The sequence below is a fragment of the Dasypus novemcinctus genome, chromosome 3 (genome assembly GCF_030445035.2).
Source record: "Dasypus novemcinctus isolate mDasNov1 chromosome 3, mDasNov1.1.hap2, whole genome shotgun sequence".
NCBI classification, from domain to species: Eukaryota; Metazoa; Chordata; class Mammalia; order Cingulata; family Dasypodidae; genus Dasypus; species Dasypus novemcinctus.
This window is the reverse complement of record NC_080675.1, coordinates 29,559,122-29,582,016: the sequence shown is the minus strand read 5'-3', so window position 1 is coordinate 29,582,016 and position 22,895 is coordinate 29,559,122. Positions and strand designations below refer to the sequence as shown.

The 22,895-nt window shown below is 36.9% G+C and overlaps 1 protein-coding gene across 31 annotated transcripts in view; it reads left to right on the top strand.

Annotated features, from left to right (window-relative positions):
• The window catches only part of NRXN3 (neurexin 3), a 1,657,938-nt gene that overhangs the window by 820,566 nt on the left and 814,477 nt on the right, over positions 1-22,895 (top strand). For all 31 annotated transcript variants that reach the window (XR_011648289.1, XR_011648295.1, XR_011648286.1 and 28 more), the window contains one exon: positions 164-283. Coding sequence is in view for 19 of the 31 variants with exons in the window: in XM_058292898.2 (XP_058148881.1) it covers positions 164-283 (120 nt within the window). In the remaining 12 variants the exon portion in view is untranslated. The remainder of the gene's footprint in view (positions 1-163; positions 284-22,895) is intronic.

Genomic DNA, 22,895 nt, shown 5'->3' with positions numbered 1-22,895 from the left:
CCTGTTGCATGATGTAGAGTTGATCTTTTTGGTGGTTGTATCGTTGAATGTTTTGGGGCATGAGAATGGCAAAGTCAGGTGATTGCTTTGAATTTCTCTAGTTCTTAATATTTCTTATCCTTCTCTCTTTTTCTTCCCTTCTCCTTTTCTTATGTATTATCAGGACCTAGTACCACCTGCCAGGAAGATTCATGTGCCAACCATGGGGTCTGCATGCAACAGTGGGAAGGTTTTACCTGTGACTGTTCTATGACTTCATATTCTGGGAACCAGTGCAATGACCGTGAGTACAAAGTTTTCATACTTGAGATTTTTTTCAAGGGGCTTAGGGATTTGGAGAAAGTTTAAGAGGTAATATGTAAGGGGATGGCTGTTCTGAATGATTCATAAGTATTCTCTTCTCCAGAAACCTGGGAAATTAAGGATTAGTGCTCTTATGGGGAGAACAAAGAATTGTTCCTTGCTCAATAATACTAGATGTTCTCTCATCTTGCTTAACCCTACGCTTTTTCTTAAGATTAGAATATCTGTGACTGAGAAATTTTAAAAAAAGCAGTTCAGGTGAGTTTTGTGGTAATAGTCCTCCATTAACTAAGTCATCTGGATAATTTTGAGTTGCTGCCATTTGCATTACCTAGAATTTAGAGTACGTCTAAGGAATGTAGTTATGTTCTCAAAAAGATTGAGTTTAGAGAACTTCCTAGTCCTACAAATGAAAAAAGTGTTCAGAGTTTATATGTGTTTCTTGTTGTTATTCCAGTAAGACAACTTTAAAGCATTGTTAGGGGTCTTTCAAGTATAAAACAGAGTCCCTCTGGCTAAATTTATTGGTATATATTTGGTTTATATATAAATGTTATTCTGTTTATATATACATTCCTTTTTTGTAAGTATATTTATATGTTTATGCCCATATGGTTTATATTAGAAGAGAGCTTTGTGACTGTTATTTTTGCCACTAGTTATTCTTCAGGCACATGAGTCAATTTAGTTCAAGGAGAAGGCTGGTTTAATGAAAATGATTCTAGCCCTAATGATGGAGATACTTCAATGCTATGGATATCTATAAAACTGGTGTCTCAATCCAAATTTGGTTTCACAATCCAAAATAATAATCAGTTGGACTCTTGGTTTTATAAAAGGGATACATGATCTTTTCTGAGCAAATAGTAAAGTAATAGTTTGTATTTACAGGGGCAAATGCTAAAAATGTATATCTCCACTATGTATATTTGGTTTTCCTTGAATCCTTAATTTTCAAGTTTTTCATATGTATAGTTATCTCTTATAGTTCTCTTTTCCATTTTTTTTCTCAGTAGTCTTTTGTCTCCATATACTCTATTGGTCTCTTAAGATATACTAAGGAGAAATACATTGGGAATCTGTCAATTCAGGGATAAAATTCTTTAATACCCACTGATCTAAATGTGAGCATATGCCTCTGTTTCTGTAATGCAAAGAACAAAATGTCTGCAGAATTTTTTGGCATCAGATTGCTCTCATTAAGTACTTTCGGCATCTCTTTCTATAGACATGATTTGGGAATACCATTCCACACCAAAGCAGGCAGTTATGGACCCATGCAGAGTACACTGGAAATTGTGCTATATGCTCTTCCTTTTCCTTCCAATTTGTCTGCATAGGGCACATTAGCGAGGCTTTATTTCCTAAATGGTGGCATAATGTGTCTTTCCCCTCACAAGTGTTTTGCATATCACACATTCATCCCACTCCAATTGCAAAAGGGTGAGGAAAAGACTCTACACAGAGAAAGGGCAGAAAGGTAAGTTACTCTAACTGCAGTGAATATGCATGATCTTCAGAAGGTATGTATGTTTTTTTCTTTCCTTCATAGGGTCCTCTCAGTCATTAGGGCCAGACGTTGATTTCTGATAAAAATCAAGTTAGTCCTAGTTTTCTGTGATTCTGATCTAGTCAACAGCAGTTTGTGTCTCAGGTCTGAATGAGGATGATAGCATTATCTGACTTTGGCAGTTTGTAAACCTAAAATGAAGTAATAGAAAACGGATTGGGCAAAGATCAGATTTGCTTTGTGACTGCAGCTTCTTATCCTTGAATAATATTTCTAAGAGATGTAGGCTTTGGAATATATTTTATTCTGTTATCATACAGTTGAATCTTTTGATTGTAGAAGACCTCTGAACCCAAATCACTAAAAGGATCTTCTTACCTGAAACTCCTCCTGGAGATTGGATCAGAGCTTCTGGAATTGGAAGGCTGTATGGAAATGAGAGCAAGTATATTTTAATTACAGAGCGTGATGAATATATATAATTTATATATACAGGGTGTGACTATAAAATGCAGGGATAGATTTTTGATGAAACCCAATCAAATATATCAAAACAGTAGACTCTTTAAAATTGTCACAATGGATATTCCTGAATCCATTGCTTGGTATTCAAAATACATGGAGGAACTACTCTTTTGGAATTAGCCTCAGAGCCAGTTTGTTCCACCTAGAAAAGTATTATACTCATAGACTATTATTTCCTACATCAACCTTGATCCTTAGAGTTGTAATTTGATATTTCAAATCATATGCATCTTCAAAATGAAGTTACCTGTCTGATATTCTATGTGCCTACTTACGTGAGCAAACTCTTGGATGCTTAGCAAGTATCAATAGTTGAGAGACAGCTTTCATTGTCACCAGCAGAGTTGGACAAGACTCATGATTATCAATGGCAAAACAGTGGGGAAAAATTGTAGAGAAAAGAATGAAGATAAAATAACTTAATGGAAGAGGAAAAAGAATGAAGTAGGAGGAACATAGAGAAAAGCAGGGAATGAATCTTATATAGAAGAGCAGAGAAGCCTTTAGTAATTGCTTTGGTGACATGCATATCATAGGTGATCTGCCTTTAATCTAAGGTAACATAAATCAGATATGGTATCACAAAGTGGAAGCTACTATCTCCAAGGAAATATGGCCTTTACCCAATTCTTGGGAATAAAATCTGTAGAATCTTGTATATTTCCAAAATAAATTGTATTGCTTAAAATGCTGTCATAATACAAGATGAATTGATTAGAAATTCAATCTAATTGCAAAGGGAATTTTGGGGGGAAAAAACCAACAACCTTGTATATATCTCATTTTCAGTTAGCCCAGGATAGCAGATTAATCCATAATTAATGAACAATTCAAGTCTTTATTTATAACTATGCATCTAAGAATAGAAAGTTGTTGAATATGTGAGTGGCTAGATTTTGATATTTTCCAAAATAAAATGTATGATATACGTATATGGCAACAAGGTCCTGAACAAAATGTCTCCATTTTAAAGTCTTCCTTATTTCTTCTAGCATTAATGTCACTTGGATCTTTGTTTTTTCTTGCCTATTTGCCAAATTTAGAGTTTGCTTGATAATGTGACATCTCATACATACTCTCCATGAGTAGAGTGTACATTTAAAAATCACATATCATTTAATAAGAACAGACTAAGCCTGGGTGGTTTTCACTTTATTCCATCATTACTGGTGAGAGCATGATAGGTTGATAGAGGCAATAGGTAAATTTCAGGTTCATTTGTATAAAGATATACAAGGGATGTACAGCTGATATGGTAGTTGCAAATACGCGACATGTATTCTCTGTGACGGGGTGCCGTGTCTAAGAATGATTCTCTTGTATTAGTTATAAAACAAAAATCATCTGATTAGAAACCCAGGTATAAATGATTTATACTAGATATAATTGTATAAATGTTTTAAGACATGGCAATTTAATGTAATGGTAAAATCATGGGGAGTTTTTTTTCCTTTAGTTTTACTTTTAGGGACTTTTTGAAATCACAGTGGATTTAATCACAATAGAAGCAATTTTGAGTTGATGTAGGATCTGACTAGATCTACAAAATGATGCACAACTAATATTCTCCAAAGATGGTCTTTGGTACATTTGAAAATTTCAAAAGAGAGGGTGCTTATTCGTTAGAGGGTGAGTACCATCTGAAAGCCATCTTTATGACCCATGCATTAGGGTTACATTTTAAGAACAGTAATAAAAAAGGGACTTCATAAGAGTTCTTTTAGTGATTTTCTTACTGGATGTTCTTATTGGTATTTTAAATCAGGACTGAGAATCTGGACAATCCCAGCATGTTGTAGCCCATTACACCATCAGGCGAACTCAGAATCCATTTCCATTTTGCATGGCATTGCCACCCCTGCTGGCAGCCTGCTGTTGAGTTCTTCTCTCCTTCACATCACAAAATGTTGCACAAAATGCAAATCACATGCACATACCTCACATATACAAATGAGTTGTCTTTTCTTAGAGAGCTTTTGAAAACAACCTTTTTAAAACACCTGTCTATCCTTACCATCATCATTGCCTTGTACCATGGACATGGCACCTGTTTTGAGATGAATGCAATTTTCGGGTCAGGTTACTGGTTCTGTGCCCTGGAGAAGCAAATGCGGCAATGTCTGTGGCATGTGAGTCCTCAGTCCACATCGGGTTCCTGTGTTGGTTGTTTATGATGGTTTTATAGGGTGAAGGGAGAGGGAATGGACATGGGGCCTCCACCTATCCTTAGCAGCCTGCTGCCCCGGGTTACATGCTCATTGTACATTGCAGGCTACTTGTTGGAGAAATAGGTTCACACTGGCATGTGATAATAGATGTTCTTTCCTTACAACAAATCAATACCAAGCAGCTGTGGATCGTGCAAACAGTGGAGTGTGAAGCACCTTTTCAGACAGCTTTCTGCTGGAGTGGCTGTTAAGCTGCACTGTTGGCTGTTGATTGGCCTTTTGCTTTTTATTTATTGTGTAGGTTTATTTATTTTTGAAATATAAGTTGGTGTATTGATTAAATCGGTTAAAAAACACATTTCCCATTTAGGCAACAGAAAAAAATAAGCAATATCTACATTACTTATTGTACAAACAAGGGTTCAGAAGTATATATTGGGTACATTCTGGGTACACAGGCATTACATCATGAGCCTATGTTGTTATTTGAATAGCAATAATTTCCAAGGATATCAGACTACAATATACCCATGCTTTTGATTATGTGCTTTTATCCCAGCTTTGTTTTCAGGCTCTGTTGTACAGCAAATAGGTCGTATTTGAGAAGTTTATTTGAAAGACAGTTGTATGCTGCTAAAGCATAGCTTGCCATTCATTCATTCATTCCTCAGACATTTATTTGCAGATATGAAAATAAATAAGATGTATCCCCGTCATTGAAGACATTACAGTCTGATGGGGAAGACGATATATGAAGGTGCACAATAGAAATATATGCAGTATATAATGAGAAGTCATAAAGCACAGTGAGGTCAATTTTCCCTTGGGTTGAGACCCCATGAAGAAGAGCAGCTGCTATTAGAAAAATTTTCCTTGAAGGATAAGTCTTAAAAAACTTGTAAGTGCTTCCTACAAAGATGGTATAGGAAGAGGGTTGGAAAAGAAAGCAGCATCCCAACAAGTAGAGAGAACTATGTCATAACCACTGCTAACCTTCTAGCTATTTCCTTCCAGTCTTTCTTCTAAACATTTATATAGTTGAAATCACACTCTGTTTAAAATTTATGCCCTGCTTTATTTTATTTAAAATTGTCATAAATCAGTATTAATTGATATGCATTTCTCTGTAGTATGGAAAACATTATTGGATCTCCTAATCTCCTTTAATAGAAAGCACATTATGGTGCTCAGTTCTTAAAGAAAAAAACTTCTCCAGTGTTGAATTAGCCCCTGGTCGAAGGGCTAATAGGGCCCAAATTCTGCTTTATTTCATTGAACCATTGGTGGACATTGACCTTGGAAATTTACTCAGAAGAAAGTATGACTTGCAACATAGAGAAGAGATTACATTGTAAAAGATAATATAACATAGTCTTTAAGCTAACTGGCTTTACATCCAAAATCTGTTTGAATGACACTCTTAACTCTTTCTAATATTGTGAAATTGAATTATTCACTTAGTCTTTTAAAACTCTGGTAAAGCACATCAAGTTCAATAATAAATATGAGCAGTGGTAATTGATATTATAAATAATAATAATACTTGGCATTTGTCAACTCCTTGTCATGCTCCTGACACACTACTAGAACTTTATGAAGATGTCATCCCTTTTATCATCCCGTCATCCCTAGGAAATATGTACTACAATCATCCTGATTTCAACAATGGAAAAAAATGAGGTCACACAGGAAGTAGCTGAGAGACAGGAATGTTGTCATGAAATTTCATATTCTTAATAGATTTTCTACTGCCCATTCATTATTAGAAATAGTAATAGTTTAATGTGTGCACTAATCTCAGATGAGGGTGCTTAATTCCGAGTAAGCAACTAGATGCAGAAAAAAAAAATTACATAAGAATATAGGGTTGGTTCTTGATCTAGAGGTGGAGAGGGCATCACCATACCAGTGTCCACAGAATGAAGGAATAAAATAGGGAGTAGAGTGGACTTACTGATATTCTACTATAAAAATATTGTGACCAGTAATAGAAGAAATTTTAGCAGTGAGGTGGAGAAAGTGGCCACAGTATTTGCTGAGGGCAGGGAGAGGGAAGTAGAGATGTGATGTGGGGGCATTTTTGGAATTCTGAGTTGCTCTAAATGATATTGCAGGGTCATATGCTGGACTTTATATATCCTGCCATAACCCACTGAATGTACTGGGGGAGAGTGCGAACTATAGGGTAAACTATTATCTGTGTAGTGCAGCAGTGCCCCAAAATGTGTTCACCGAGTGCAATGAGTGTGCCACAATGATGGGGGAGGTTGTTGGTGTGGGAGGAGGGGGTTGGGGGGGGAGGAGGTATATAGGAACCTCTTATTTTTTTTAATGTAACTTTTTTTGTGTGATGTATATATCTTCAAAAAAATACAATTTACAAAAGTGATGAGGTGAGGGTTGGGGAATGTGTTATATGGGAACCTCATGTCTTGTTTTTTGTTTATGTTTTTTTAAATGTAATATTCCTTGTGATCTATTAACTTTAGTTAAAAAAAATAGAAAAAGATAAAATAAAACAAAAAGAATATAGGATTGGAAAAGGAAAGTTCTGTGTTGTTGGTTGTTAATTTTTTCATATTCTAGAGTTCTGGACACTTTAAGTATTTATTTTAATGCCCAGATGAAGCCATTTAGAATTAGAATCTTTTCTGTTTAACTATGATAGATAAGAGAACAATAGGTGTTGTCCCCTACTCATACCCATAATCATTTATATTTTCAGACTTCTGATTTCCATGTGTTGACTTTATTTGCAACTCCAATATATAATATAGGATGGTGGATAAGACCACTGTTGTAGAATTGAATGACTTGGGTTCAAATGTTGACTCTGTTACTTAATAGCTGTGTCACATTGGAAAGCTAATTCCTCTCTGCTTCTGAAATGCAGAAAATTATAAGTCCTATTGTATAAGATTTTTGTGAAGATTGAGTTAATAATTGTGAAGTTTTAGGACATGGCACAGAAGAGGCTCAAAAAAAACTGTTAGCTACTTTTCAAGTATAATTTCAAAAAGTTAAAAACATGACTCATAAAAATTTAATTTTCAGAAAGTTAAAAACAACTCTCACACAAATATAGAACAAACATGTGTCAAATTTATTTAACTCCTTAATGAGGGAAATAGCAAGATGGTGAACATATAAACAACAAGATGGTAAAAGAATATTTGAGGAACTGGATATTTACAAGTATTAAATAGAATATTAAAATATAAACTTAGGTGAGATATAAAATTGGTGAATATCTGACAGGGCAAAAAAGAACTCAATCTTTGGTATTATCCTTACTACTGGATTGAAATCTACAGGTTTACTTATCACCTAGTAGAGTCTAAGCCCTAATTAATAGTAATTAGCAATGCCAAGCACAGCACATTCTTACATAGAAGTAAATATTCTTAGGTGGACCTGTTAAACAATGCCCATTTATGACATTAAAAGGACAACGTGGCAGTCCTGTAACCTTTCTTTTAAGTTTTGGATAACTTTTAACATTATTACTATCTGTGCAATTTTGAAGTCCCTTTTTACTCTGAATACTTCTCAGACATAATTATCTTTCACATTTTAGCTATTTTGTGTACCAAACACTGTACTATTAAGCGTTACATCATTTTGTCATTTAAACATTGCAACACGCTTAGGAAGTAGATACTGAGAACCTAGACACAGGGAAGTCAAGTGATTTCTCAAGGTCACAAAACTACTGATGGGAGACGAAGATTCCAAGTTTAGATTTGCCACAGTTTCCTAGGACTGTTAACTAAGTGCTACAAACAAGGTGGCCTAAAGGAACAGATATGTGTTGTACTGGAGACTAGAAATCCAGACTCAAGGGGTTGGCAGGCCCGTGGTTCCTCCGAAGCCTGTACTGGAGAATCCAGTTTCTGGAGATTCCTCGGCACCGCTTGCTGAGCAGCTGCAGCACTTCCATCTCTGCCTCCCTGGTGACATGGCCTTCTCCCCTGTCTCTGTCTCCTCTTCCCTTCTTGGACGCCAGTCATGTTGGCCTCCTCTTGTTAATCACATCTTCAAAGACACTTTTACCAAATAAGGCCACATTCATGGGACCAGGGGTTAGGATTTGAACATGCATTTGGGGAGACACAGTCCAAGCCATCCCAGGACTCTTGATTGCTGACGTCTTCCGAAGGCCTCAAGGAATGCTTCAAAATGAAAACTCATCTGAATTCATATTAGCCATGTAAGAGCTTACTGCTTTTGTAAACTTACTCTTCAAAAAATTCTACCTGCACTATTTGGAGGCCCATGTTTTTCACCTTGACTTGGCTCATTTTAAATAAGGCAATACTAGCCCTGATTGGCTCAGGTAGCATGATCGGAAGTTCCTTTTAACAGTGCCATTTTGCAAGTTGATGGACCTAGGGAGGCAGGAGGCAGAGACCAGAGAAGTAAGTAAAGCTGGGAGGAGCAGCATGGCACCATTAATGGGCAAGTTCCTGGAGGTAAGAAAGATGCAAAGGAACAAATTCATGAGCAGGCAGCACCAAAGGCAACGTTCGAACTTATTTCTTTGTGCCTGTCTTTTGTACCTCCACCAAAAGCAGTCAGTGTAGCTTAAAGGAGGTCAGATGATGGCAACTAAACCCATGGTCTTCTGAGAGCCAAGATGAGACTCTGGGACTCCAGGCAGCCATTGTCATGGATGCAGATTTAGCTTGTTGCCCGTGGAAATCACTCCTGCTTGCAAGTTTCTCTGAAATCAAGAGTGGACAATTTGGGTTTCCTCAAGGTCTGCTGAATGTTAATATTAACACTCGCATAATACCAAATAGATTCAGCAACAACCAGGGCTGCACAACTTTGTGAAAAATGAGCTGGGACTCACAGTTAAAACCATTAGTTCCTACAAATCTCAGAAGGCTCTTGCCACTTGTGGTTCCAGGAGAAGCAGTTTCCACAACTCAGGGTTCTGTTCCTTGGCAGGGTACATTGTGAGCTGAAATTTATGGCTTCACTAATTCCATTTCAGCCATCTTCCCATACTATATTTGCAGACCATTTTTATTGCTTATATTTAATTATGGTCCTTTTATTCCTGGTGTGCTTGGTTAGTTACTTATTGATAGTGGTAGCAATATCCATGGAGAGCCTATTGGTTTAGAGAAGATCATTTTTATGTTACCTTGTTAGTCACAAATGTTAGGACGATTTTAATGCATTTTTCAATATAGGCATAATTTCCTACATTTATTTTCATATCTAAAGGCAAAGAGAATATAAACTACTTTATCTTGCCTTGTAAAAAAAGGATAATAAATATCATTTAATTCCCTTCCTTCATTCTTCAACCTTACCTTTTTTGGGGGAAGGGGCATTTTTTACTGATGTCTAATTTACATTCAGAAAACACGCACAGATCTTCAGTGCATTATGACAAATATCTATACCTATGTAACCAACACCCCAGTTGGGCTGTAAGGCAGTTCTCCCTTCCCAGAGAGTTCCCTCTCTTGTGCCTTTCCCTTCAAAGGCCACCACGGTTCTAATTTTTCCTGAATATGTATGCATGAGATAGTAGAGTATGTGCCTTTTATGTCTGACTTTTTTTTCTATCTCCATGTAATGTTTTTTAGATTTATTCATGTTATATGCCTCCTCTAGCTGCTTTGTTCTCTTCAAACTTTTAGTTCCATCCTCAACTCAGGGAGTCTGCTGGGCTTTGCCTGGGTTCTACCTCCTTGCCTCATGGCCTGGAATTCTCTTGTGGCAGTAAAATGGAGTAATTCTAAGGCCCACCTTGTTTTATTTTCTCTCTCATTGAATCAGTGCCCTTCTTTACCTGATGACCAGTGTCTTGCACACTATTGATCCACAAGTTTTGTCCTTGATTGTAAATCCAATCACTGTTACTCCACCTAGGCTGGCAGCAGAAATCAACCGGCTTCTTTTTACTCAACTTTGTCTTTACACTTTGAGATTTGGGTGGAGAGAAGATGCAATGTGATATCCTTCAAGCCACGAACTCTAGGGATGATTTGGGGCTTTCCATCAGTCCAGGAATGGCCTTGGTAGTATGTGGTAGTGTGGAATATTCTGGGATCTGTTTTTTTAATTTTTTTCCTTTGATGAGCCTTCAACTCCAGCTATATGCCTTCAGCAGACAAAGAAAATGCTGCAAGAAGCTACACAATGCTAGTTAAATACCTGAGAATATGTCTCTGTCAAGTCTTTCTTCATTTAAGAATCCGTTTTGAGGTCCCATTGTTTTTTGCCTCTAGTTCCTCGGAAAACACTTGATTGAGCTTGGTGGGTACAGGGATTGATTTGACCCATGCAGCTGGCCTTTTCTTTATTTTCTTTTCCCAGAATTATAGTTTGCATTCTCACCTGCCTTTATCCTGTGGATCTTTGCTGGCAGATTCATGTCTTTCTTAATGCAATTAAAAAATGTTTTCAAACAAAAATTTTGCAGACTTCAGGAAAGTGGAAGTGTTTGCATATCAGGTAGTATTTTGGCTGTTGACCGTCCTTATTTTATTATTTTGACTCTAGTCTGCTCTTCTTATTTTGCTGCATATCTATGAAAGAAATGAGATGGCTTCTTTTGCCACAGGGCTAACAAAATGGATTGGTTTTTATAAAGGGAATTTTTTTAGGGTAAAAGCTTAGAGTTCCCAGTTCATGAAATGTCCACATCAAGGCATCACCAGAGATGCTTTCTCACCAGAGTCAGCTATTGTTGATCCTAGCATCCTGCCATGTGGCAAAGATGACCACCAGTCTCTGCCTTCCCCTCCAGAATCTTCCATCTTCCAGAACTCATCTGTAGGCCACAAGGCATAGGGCCTGCCTCTTGCCAGGCCTCCTCTCTCAGCCTCAGCTTTCTCTTGAGTTCCGCTGTGATCGATGAGGCATATGGTTCATCTCTCCCTGGGCCTCAGCTCTTTGAGCCTCTTGGGGCTTCTCTCCTTGAGCTCAGCAATGGGTAAACCTGGTGTCCTTTCTCTCACATTGCAGTATCAAATATGGAAGCTTCCCTTCTTTCTGTGTGTGTCTTTTTCTCTGTGTCTCTGTTTATATCAGCCCCAGCAAGAGGGTGGAGACCCAAGCTGGTTCAAGCATCACTGATGTAGTTCCAATCAAAAGGAAACTAATCAAGTGATCTAAAATGAATCTCATGCAATCAAAGGATACCATACCCACAAGAATAGATTAGTTTAAGAACATAATCTTTTCTTTTTGGGATTCATAAAAGAACTTCAAACTGTCACATGGGGACCTTGCATTTTTGATGCTTTTCAGTTTTAACTGTATCTGATAACGAAAATTATACTTGCTCACTGTTAAAAATCTGAAAAATGCGTAAATGTATAAAGCAGTGGAGAAAGAAACCACCCATAATTTTATTAATTTTTAACCTGACCTTGGTTCAGAATATGCATGGTGTCAAGAACATAATAAGTGTTCAAAATACATTTATTTATTGGATGAATGACTGAGTCTTGCATATTTTCAAAGTCTGAATAGTGCAAAGGCTCTACTGTTCTTTTAATGAAATAAATGGTATTTCTCCTTGTACTGGGTGTTTTCTTGCCAGAAGGAATCCTGTTAGGCATGCATGAATTATAATGAGCATCCTAATATGCAATTTTCTTTTTCATATGAAAAATGGAAATGCCATGAGATTTTCATTTCTTTTCTCTTCCCACCCTTTCCCCTTTTCACAGAACGCCTTGCAGTTTCTAACAATCGTACATAGATGCATCTACGTGGTTTTGTAGTAGATTGTTATTAAGACCCTTTTAAGTTATAGCAGGAGGAGACCCTCCTGGGTCCCACATAGCTTTTTTTCCCTGCATGCCACCTTCATCCTTAGTGATGTTGTGGCTTACTTCAAATGATGAAATTCCTTGGAATGGTCTTGTTTCAAAGATCAGTGAGATGTTAGAACTCTTCTACTTTAACATCTTGCATCAATTTCTATGAGTTTTATGTTGAGCAAAACTAGCACTATATGATTGAAGAACTTAGATGCACTATACACTGAAAAAGGTAAAGCACAAGTGGACCCTGATTTCTGTCCACCCTGCGTGGCAAAACTTTTATAAATCTGTAGGACAATTCAGCCAAACCTAGTAAACTCATTGAAACAACTCTCAGGAGAACTGGTAGGAAATAAAGCATCTGGCTCTAGGCATTGTTTCCTAGTAAATTCATTGAATGCTCTTTGGAATCACCCTGAACTAAATCTAGGATAGGTGTTTTAACCAGATATCCTTACATGAGTAAATCCGAATGAGGTTATATAAATAAAAACAAGCACATATACATATATTATATAGGAATATAAATTTCCTTTAAGTTTTTTTCCAATTCTTTTAAAAATTATTTTGTTATCAAACTACCTTTGTCTCTGGGTCTTTCAAAGTCGTGTGTGAATTTTTGGTTGCATCTCAGTCGATTGGCAAGCCGCTGTATTTCTGTAATTGTAAATGTGTCTGCCTGGGCCACAGACCAGGTATCTGCCTGCTTTTGAGAATATTTGGTAGGAAGCCCCTTTAGCCAATTGGAGTTCTCAATATTTAGGGTATAATTTTGTCTTTGTAAAAGAATTTAGGCAGGGAAGTATCATCTGGGATTCATTCATCCTTAAGAATAATCTTTTTTTTTTCTCTTTTCCCTTCCTAAAATTCCCATATAGCTCCCTCCTGCTGGCACTCAAATGTGTCATCTGGTTAAATCTCACATCAGTGCCCTGACACCAGGAGACCTTTGGAAAGAACCTGTAATTCAACATATATATTATGCACATATGCCTGTTGTCCCCGACTCATGAAAAATTCCTGAGAACAGGGCAAACTCAAAGAAATTCTTTAAAGCAAGCAAGTTTAGCCAAAATCTCTGTGTTGGTAGAAATTTTATTCCAATTCCCAGAGCACACCACATGCATTTCCCACATCTAACTTATTTAATTTGCATTTGGATTAATTTAGCATATTTTCCTATTATATAAAGTTTAATGAAAAATAAACACAGCTATAACCGAATTTCACAGCTATTTCCCAGTGTGGGGTAACATTTTGCATTTAGTTATATTTGGTTTCCTAGGTGATATTTGATTGTGGCTATATTTCCTAAAAGCTGCATCTCTTGTCACATTGAATGTTGTGGTAGCAAATTCTTCAAACATAGAGCAAGGCAGGAAAGAATAAGTTACTTTGAAACTCTGTTGAAGCCAAGGTAATAAAAATTAAGTGGACAACATAGAGTGTGTTAAAAATGGTTCTCCCTGCCGTTTCCCTTGACAGTCTTCGAGCTCCTCATTGTTGGTCTCTCAGCTTTTAATTTTATTTTGGAAATTTATCTTGTGTCCCCATTCCATACTAATATTTCCCAAACACTGCTTTTGTCTTGTCACTTCTCTGTTCATGCACCTTCAATGGCTCCCTCTTGACTACTGTATCTAGTCCAAAACCCACACCTGGCTTTCAAGGACTTCCATAATCTGATTTTTTAAATCTGATTTTTAAATCTGATTTTTTTTTCTCTTTAACTTCCATAGCCTACTGTGCTCTCTAATAAGACCAGTCTTCTCACTGTGACTAGCACATTCTATAATCACTCTGTGCCCATGCCCTCGCTGCAGTTCTTCTTCCTTCCTAGGAGGCTGCTTGCCTCTTTTGCAGAAAATACAGAGAAAATTTTTTCAGGCAGAAATACAGAGTTCCTATATGCACCCCTTCACACATGCAGTTTTCCCTATTAACTCTTTGGTATGGTATCTTTGTTAACAATTGGTTGAAAAATGTTATTCTAACTGTCCTAGTAACTGTAGTCCATAGTTTACATTAGGGTTCACTGTTTGGGTTGTACAATACTTTCTTTTTTTCATTTTTATTCTAGTAACAGATATACAATCTGCATTTTCCAATTTTAACCACATTCAAATACATAATCCAGTGGTGTAAATTACACTTACAATGTTGTGCTACCATCACCACCATCCATTATCAAAACCTTTCTGTTACCACAAACAGAAATTCCATACCAATTAAGCATTAACACTTCATCCTCTACCCCTATCCTAACCCCTGATAACCTGTATTCTAGTTTCTGACTCTACAAATTTACTTATTCTCATTATTTCATATCAGCGAGGTCATACAATATTTGTCCTCTTGTGTCTGTTTATTTCACTCAACATGATGTTTTAAAAGTTCATCCACGTTGTCACATGTATCAGGACTTCATTATTTTTTATGACTGAATAATATTCCATTGTATGTATATACTACATTTTATTTATCCATTCATATATTGATGGACTCGGCTGCTTCCATCTTTTTGAAATTGTGAATAATGTCTCTGTGAACATTGGTATGCAAATATCTGTTTGAATCTCTCCTTTCAATTTGTTTGCATTTATACCTAGAAGTGGGATTCCCAGGTCTTAGGGTAATTCTATATTTGAACTTTCTGAGGAACCATCATACTTTCTCCTCAGTGACTACAGCATTTTACGTTCCTACCAAAAACGAATGAGTACCCCTACTTCTACACACCCTTTTCAGCATTTGTTGTTTTCTGTTTTTTCGTGTGTGTTTTCCTTAATAGTAGTCATTCTAGTGGGTATGATTTTGATTTGCATTTCCTGGTGGCTAATGATGTTGAATTTATTTTTTTCATGTGCTTTTTTGTCCATTTGTATATCTTTTTGGAGAAATGTCTGTTCAAGTCTTTTGCGCATTTTTAAATTGGGTTGTCTCTTTGTTGTTGAATTGTAGGATTTCTTTACATATTCTGGATATTAAACCCTTATAGATTATGTGTTTTCCAAATATTTTCTCCCATTCTGTATATTGTCTTATTATTTTCATGATAAAGTCCTTTGATGAACAAATATTTTTAATTTGATGAAGTCCCATCTACCTAATTTTTGTTGTTGCTCATGCTTTTGGTGTAAAGTCCAAGAAACTATTGCCTTACACACTGTCCTGAAGATGCTTCCCTAGGCTTTCTTCTAGGAATTTTATAGTTTTGAGTCTTACATTTAGGCCTTTCATCCATTTTGAGTTAATTTTTGTAAATGGCATGAATTAGGGGTCCGCCTTTATTTTTTTGCATATGAATAACCAGTTTTCCCACCACCATTTGTTGAAGACTTGGCAACCTTGTCAAAAATCAATTGGTCATAGATGTGCAGGTTGATTTCTGAACTCTCAATTCAATTCCATTGGTTTATATGTTTATCCTTGTGCCAGTACCATGCTGTTTTGATTAGTGTAGTTTTGTAATATATTTTGAAATTAGGATGTGTGAATCCTCTAGCTTTGTTCTTTTTCAAGATGGTTTTGGCTATTTCAGGTACCTTATCTCTACATATAGGTTTAATGATTGGCCTTTCCATTTCTGCAAAGAGGACTACTGGAAATTTGGTTGAGATAGGGTTGAATCTGTAATTTGTTTTGAGTAGAAATGACATCTTAACAGTATTTAGTCATCCAATCTATGAACACAGAATGTCTTTCCATTTATTTAGGTCTCCTTTGATTTCTTTGAGCAATGTTCTATAGTTTTCTGTATATAAATTCTTTAGATCCTTGGTTAGATTTATTCCTAGATATTTAATTCTGTTAGGTGCTATTGTAAATGGATTTTTTCTTGATTTCTTCTTCAGATTGTTCATTACTAGTATATAGAAACACTATTGTCATTTGCATGCTGATCTTCTATCCTGCTACTTTGCTAAATTTGCTGATTGACTATAGAAGCTTTGATTTGGATTTTTCAGGATTTTCCACATAAAAGGTTATGTCATCTGCAAATAAGGTAAGTTCTACACCCTCCTTTCCAATCTGGATGCCTTTTTCATTTTCTTACCTAATTGCTCTAGCTAGAAATTCCAATACAATTGGGAACGTAAAACCTCCATTGGAGAAAAATGATGTCATCAATAATTAAAACAAATAGAATTTTTAATAGTTTGAATACTACTGTGTTTGTCTTATATTCACTCCATTCCCCAGAGAACTAATTTTCCTATATTGTGCTGGCTATAGTTTCCTCTAGGGAGGACATTAAGTGTGTATTTCAGGGGGTAGTATAATGGGATTAGATTATTCAAATAGAATCAATGTTCTTGTATTCTGATTCTTAAATGTAAACATCTTGATTATGAGATAGTATAACTAAACAGTAAATTTAAGTAGTTTCTGAGGATCTTTCCTATAAATATCCTGATTTTTTTTTTTTTTTTTTTTTTTAAAGCGGCACTTCCACAGGTTCCTAAGAACATGCTGAAAGATTCTGGTATCTTGTGTAGTCTCATGCCCTGTTTTTGTTTCTGGCTTAGAATACAGCAGAATTACCAACCAGTGAATCTTTGGTTCTTGCCACTTATAAGACCAGGAAACAAACTTGCTACATTTGCAGCCTCCATTATTACCAGAAAGCTCAATATATAGTCTTAAAATGTGTAGATATTAATTCATTTTTAAATCCACTTATTTACAGCAGTACAATATAACCTAATTTAGCTTTTACTGTTACTATTTACAGCAGATAATTTCACAGCCACCTCTCTCCAATTAAAAAACTCTTCAAGTCTGACACTCTAATGCCCAGCCAGGCCACGTTTGTTACTGATTTGCTTTAACTTTGAAAATCAAGCCAGGTCACAGAAGACCCATAGCCAACTTCTAGTTCCCTATTCACAGCATAATTTTGATAGAGAAAAACAGAGAACCAGGGAGTTCCTGGCTTATTATCTAAGCTGCCTAATGTGCTAATTATTGCCTGCCATTGGAAGATGGCTACATATTGATCTCCAGTGGAGTTTTACTGAACAAGAAGCTGTGTCTCAGTAACATTATTACATACCCATTACCTACAAGTCCTCCATAATGGGCTTGCTGAACCCTAGGGGATTAGACCAAAATCTTAATCATAGTGATTTTGATAATTAGCTATAACAAGCAGAATGCTGTTATTTTGGAAACTATGAAGCTGATAGTATCTGAGGAAAGGAAATATGATGAATGTCACTGCTTAATGTGTGGGAGGAAGATTGGTAGAGAGGGAATCTGAAAGAGGAATTTCAGCCATCTTAAGAACTGGCACTTCTGAGAATACTTACAAAGGGAATTTGAACCACAGACTCTAGTTGTTCATGAGAACAAGTTGTTTGTTTGTTTTGTTTTGTTTTGTTTTGTTTAGGAATTTGGTTAGTATAGTTAGGTAATGAAAAACTTAAATTCATTTCAAAGCATCCACACATGGAATTGATTTTCTCTTTACAGTCAATTTATTCATTAGAGGGAAGTGTGTTTTATTCACTTATGAGATTTTGCATAAGAGAACTGTGTTTACATAAATAATGTTTATATCTGCTCATATGTATTTGATGCCAAGTAGATAGTAGGTCACAAATGATTAAATAATTGCCATTACTTGGGCACACCATTGTTTCGCTAACTATATTTTTCCCTAATGTGAACAAACTCCTTCATGGCTCCAATATCTATGCCTCCAGCTTTCTCTGCCATGTCACTTTCTCTCTCCCCTGTGGCTTTCTCTCTTCCTGGTTCCATGGATTTCAGCTTCTGGTCTCTGGGACTTTCTCTTTCAGCTTCTGGGGGTTTCTCTCTGCCTCTGAGGCTCCCCCTCCCTCTATTCATCTGTTTATAAAGGACTTCAGTAAAAGGATTAACGCCCCCCCTGGGCCATGCCCTACTGAAGTAATCAAATCAAAGGCTTTTACTGAAGTGATCTAATCAAAAGGTCCCACCTACAATAGATTCACACCCACAAGAATGGATTAACTCTAAGGACATGATCTTTTCTGGGGTCCACAAAAGACTCAGACTACCACACTCTCATTTTGAAGTCCACATCTCTTTTAAGCTACTTTGGCCCTCCTGATCAACATCTACTGACCTTCTGTATGTAAAGAACATGTTAAAATGAGCACCCCTATCATAGCTCTGTTCTAGTTCTAGTTTCATCCTTTATATTATCCTTGGTGACATCAATGTTCATGTTAAGTTGTTTTTTAAATTATATATATATACACACATTTTAATTTTTTTAAAGACACTTAGATTACATAAATGATATATTAAAAATATAGGTGATTCCCATATGTCCTGCTCTCTACCCCCTCCCATACTTTCCCACATTAACAACATCCTTCATCAGTGCGGTGCTTTTGTTACAATTGATGAACACATTTTGGAGCATTGCCATTCAGCATGGATTATAGTTTACATTGTAGTTTACATTCTGTCCTGCACAATTTTGTAAATTATAACAAGATTTACCATGGTAAGTTTTTCTAACCTGACATTCACAAAAGCTTGGCCACCTAGCAAAGAGAACTTCCCTTGTTATTAATGCTTCCTAAGTTTACACCTCTCTCCTACCTTATGTCTCTTGACTCTACCTTCTACTCTCAGTCAACTCAAAGGTTTCACATGCCTCCTAAACTCTTCATGAGCTGGTTGTATAGGCTACCTTGAGATGACTTTTTTTTTTAATGAAATAACAGAAAGGATAAAGGACATATTTAAATAGTAGGTTGTCCATAAAAATAAAATCAGTTCCTTGCAAGGGAAAGAGAGTAGCCTAACACACATATTAAGTTGTTTCCACTCTTTAGATGTATTGCAGTAGGCTCATAGATCTGCCTCTCCAAATATGCATGGACTTCCCTCTAACATACCTTTTCTTTATACCTTGGAAACCTACTATCTCTGCCCTCTAGTCCATGGTCCTTCACCTCACTCTCAGTCAATATATGTACAGAAGAATGAGAAAAGTCTCTTGATACATTTTCTTATCTTACAGAATTTCTGAAAATTCATTTAACAAAGGCATGATGAGTATCATCTCTTTCCATTTTCCTATTTTTATACCCAATTTGGTATAACTCTTCAGGCACTGGTGATAAACACACCAGTGCCATATCCTAACATTTTTGTTCAGAACTTGCACATTAAAATAGGGAGCTCCATATTTTCACTACATATTGTTTCTCAGAAAGGAACCTTGGAGGTTTTTGTTTTTGTTTTTAAATAACAGACAAAGACAGAAAATAAGTAAAAGCTCTGCCACTACTTACCTCTGTCTTAATCCTTTGATTTTCTGGTTCTTTGGCTTAGAAAGTCCAGGCACTGCCAAGTGGCTATAGAGAAACAATCCAAAGTTACATAGATTCTCTGTAATTTTGTTTCACCATTTGGGAAATCAGCCCTCCCTCTGTTTTGTGAATTGTTTAGATATTCACACAAGAAAGGGGTATTCAATGTTTTAGGGAGTCAAAATACAAATCTTTCTTCCTTAGAAAAATTAGAAAATTCATTCCAAAGAATCAACTCTGTTAAACTTTGTCACCTACGGCCAATTTAGAATGAAAAGCAGCAGTGTGCAATTTCACAAAAGCGTAATTTAATTTTAAAATTCTGAAATATTTCAAGCATACAGAAAATGTGAAACACCCTTGTACCCACCACCCTTATTAACAAGTGTTAGCATTTCGCAACATTTGCTGAACACTATAATTTACTGTTCTTGTTTTTTTTTGTTAGACTGTTAGTGTATTTATTATTAAACACATGCAAATAACATGTATAATATATGTATAAACTGTAAATAACAATAAAATGAACACTCATAGACCTACCACCCAACTATAGAATTATAAATTTCTTTTATTAAAAATATTCATAATACTGTGAGCCTGCCAGTCAAAATCTCCATGCCCCCGTTACCCCCTTCTCCCCAAATGTAGCTCTCTGGCTACTAGCCATTGCTGCTCAGAGAGAACACACAGACCGTGAGCCTCCCTCCCATGTGGTCTCTGCAGGGCTTCCTCCCAGTTGGAGGCTACCTTTGTCTTATGATGCTTAAGGAACCCCCTGCGAGTTGCATTCAGATGATTGCATTGAATCTGAATGCTCTTTTGCTTGGGCGGTGGGGGTGGGGTGAGTTATGACATTTGCTAGAAAAAGTTTTGAGGACCTAACCATTTAGATGTCCCTGTCCTGTTCTAGCCACCTGTGTTTCCTCATTAGTCCTTGTAGCAATGCAGCTCCCGAAGGGCACGGGTGGGGGTGGCGGAAGGAGGCACTCAGCAAGGGGTCAGACATGAGCTTTTTTTATTGGGACTTACGGACAGGGGAGATTCTTTCTAGTGGTGACGGTCCAGAGAATGAAGATAGCGCTCTGCAAAGAGGTGGGGAAATGAAGGGCAAGATACAGAGCCTCAGAACAAAGACAGTTCATAACAGAGTTACATAAATGGGGCCTGTGATATTACTGTAAGAAGGAATTGTACAGCCTGGAGAACTTTGCAGTCTATACCACCTGTGTCATTTCCCCTGAGAAGCTTGTTACATTTTAACTTGGGTCCTGGGGCACGCAGGCAGCTGCTATTCCGGCCTGAGTTTCCCTTGGGGAGGGGACTTACTGGACCCCCACAGTCCTTCAAGCTTATTCTTGGGAAAGTGTTTTTCTCCATACGTATTGATTAGTTCCAAGTGCCTCTCAAGTACTGGTTCATGCTCTTCATAAGACCCAGGGAAGGTCATCAATATCTGGACGGCCCCAAAGCACTCTTAGTGAGATTGGTTTTGAGATCTGTGTGGGCAGAGAAACAGTGTGCAGAAAAAAGAAATGGCAATCTAGCATGCAGATCTGAATGGAAACTATGGCCAAAGGAATATTTAACAATATTGGATTGTCCTTCCGGGTTGTTTCTGCTGAAAGTCCAGGGACCAAGCTGAAATCATTTGCCAGTGGTGCTGGTCGTTCAGAGTCAACGTGCTGCTAATTGCCCAGGGATTCCATCCTTCCATGCACAATTAAACCCAATTGTCAGGCTTGGACAGAAAAGCATCTTCCTTTCCTATAGGGAGGTTGCTTCACGGGGGAGGTTGCTTATTTTCTAGAGCACAGAGCAAGGATCGTTTATCATGATCAAATGGGAGGATTTCATATCATCCATCTCCAGTTAGGACAGTTGTAAAAATTCTGTTCTTTCTCCCATTTTTTTTTCTGCTATGTTTGAAATTAGTGTTATAAATATAAAGAGTGGTTTGGGGTTATTAAAAATAAAACATAAGAAGTATATGGTCACTGTTGCTATCCCCTCCCCCCCTCCGAATAATTTCTGCAGACAGGTAAACCATCTGAACACCTGTCTTTTGTTATAAATGCCACGGCTATTCCACTGCCTTCTGCTTGAAGTTAAATGAAGGCTCCTTTTGCAGGAGAATGAACCAGCACATACTATCAAACTCTATAACTGTGTTTTCACCTTTTCTTTTGAGGAGAGTAAATGCTTCTTCCTTCAAATCAAACACATAGATTCTCTAAGGCCTCTAAAGCATGCATATCATTAAAAAAATATCCTCTGTATTTTTGGACAATATATAAATTTTTAAAAGTAAGTCTTCATAATTTATAATACTGGCACCTTCTACACTTCAGTTATGTAGATCCACTTATATATATTTCATTTTTGGCCTGTATTACGGTAGATTGCTCAATGAGTTCAAGGTAGTCTCTGAATCTGATTTGGGAAAATGAAATTTAGGAAGCACATTGGCTGTGGATTTGGGCACTGTAATTTGGGGATACTTTTGTCTTGTCTGTTAGTTCAGGAGTGGGTTTTGTGCCCTAAAACAAACAAAAAAACAAACCATTACTTGATCCATATCTGCACTTCACACGTGCTATCCTTGCAGGAATTTAGGGTGATGGTATCCGGGACACATGGGAATGTAACAAATTCCTAGACTGATAACAAAATCCAAAAAGGCTGTTTATGAAATATTTCAAGTGACTACATAGTCCTGAAAGGGAGGGTCTATCTGCCTTAGTGAATTTCCATTTCATGGATTTTCTTCTACATCCTTGAAACACTTGAGTAGAAATTAGATAGAATAAATCTAATAAATCTGACAAAAGTTATAAGAAATGTTTATTGAATGTTTCCCAACTTTAGATCCTGGGATATTTATAGTCTCTCATTTGACTTTTATGACAATGTTTCAAGTAGACAGTATCATTACTCCCATTTATAACAGTGAAGGAGAGTAAGATATAAAGAATTGAAGTACCTGGCCCACAAGCCAGAATGCTAGGAAGTAGGAATCTGTGATTCAAATCCAGGTTGCCTGTTAAGAGCTGGTGCTCTTTATTTCTCTGCCATATTGTCTGACCATATGCTGTGGCATAAAATAGAACTACGACCTTACCACCTTCCCAGAGAGGGATCAGACAGTCCAGAGGAGGCAAAGATGGCCAGAAACTCCGGTCATGTCGACACTGGTTGCTATAAGAGGATATTTGGCAAAAAGCATCTCACACAGATGGTGTGCAACCCACGCGTCTCTATTTACGTAGAGGCCCCAAGTGTT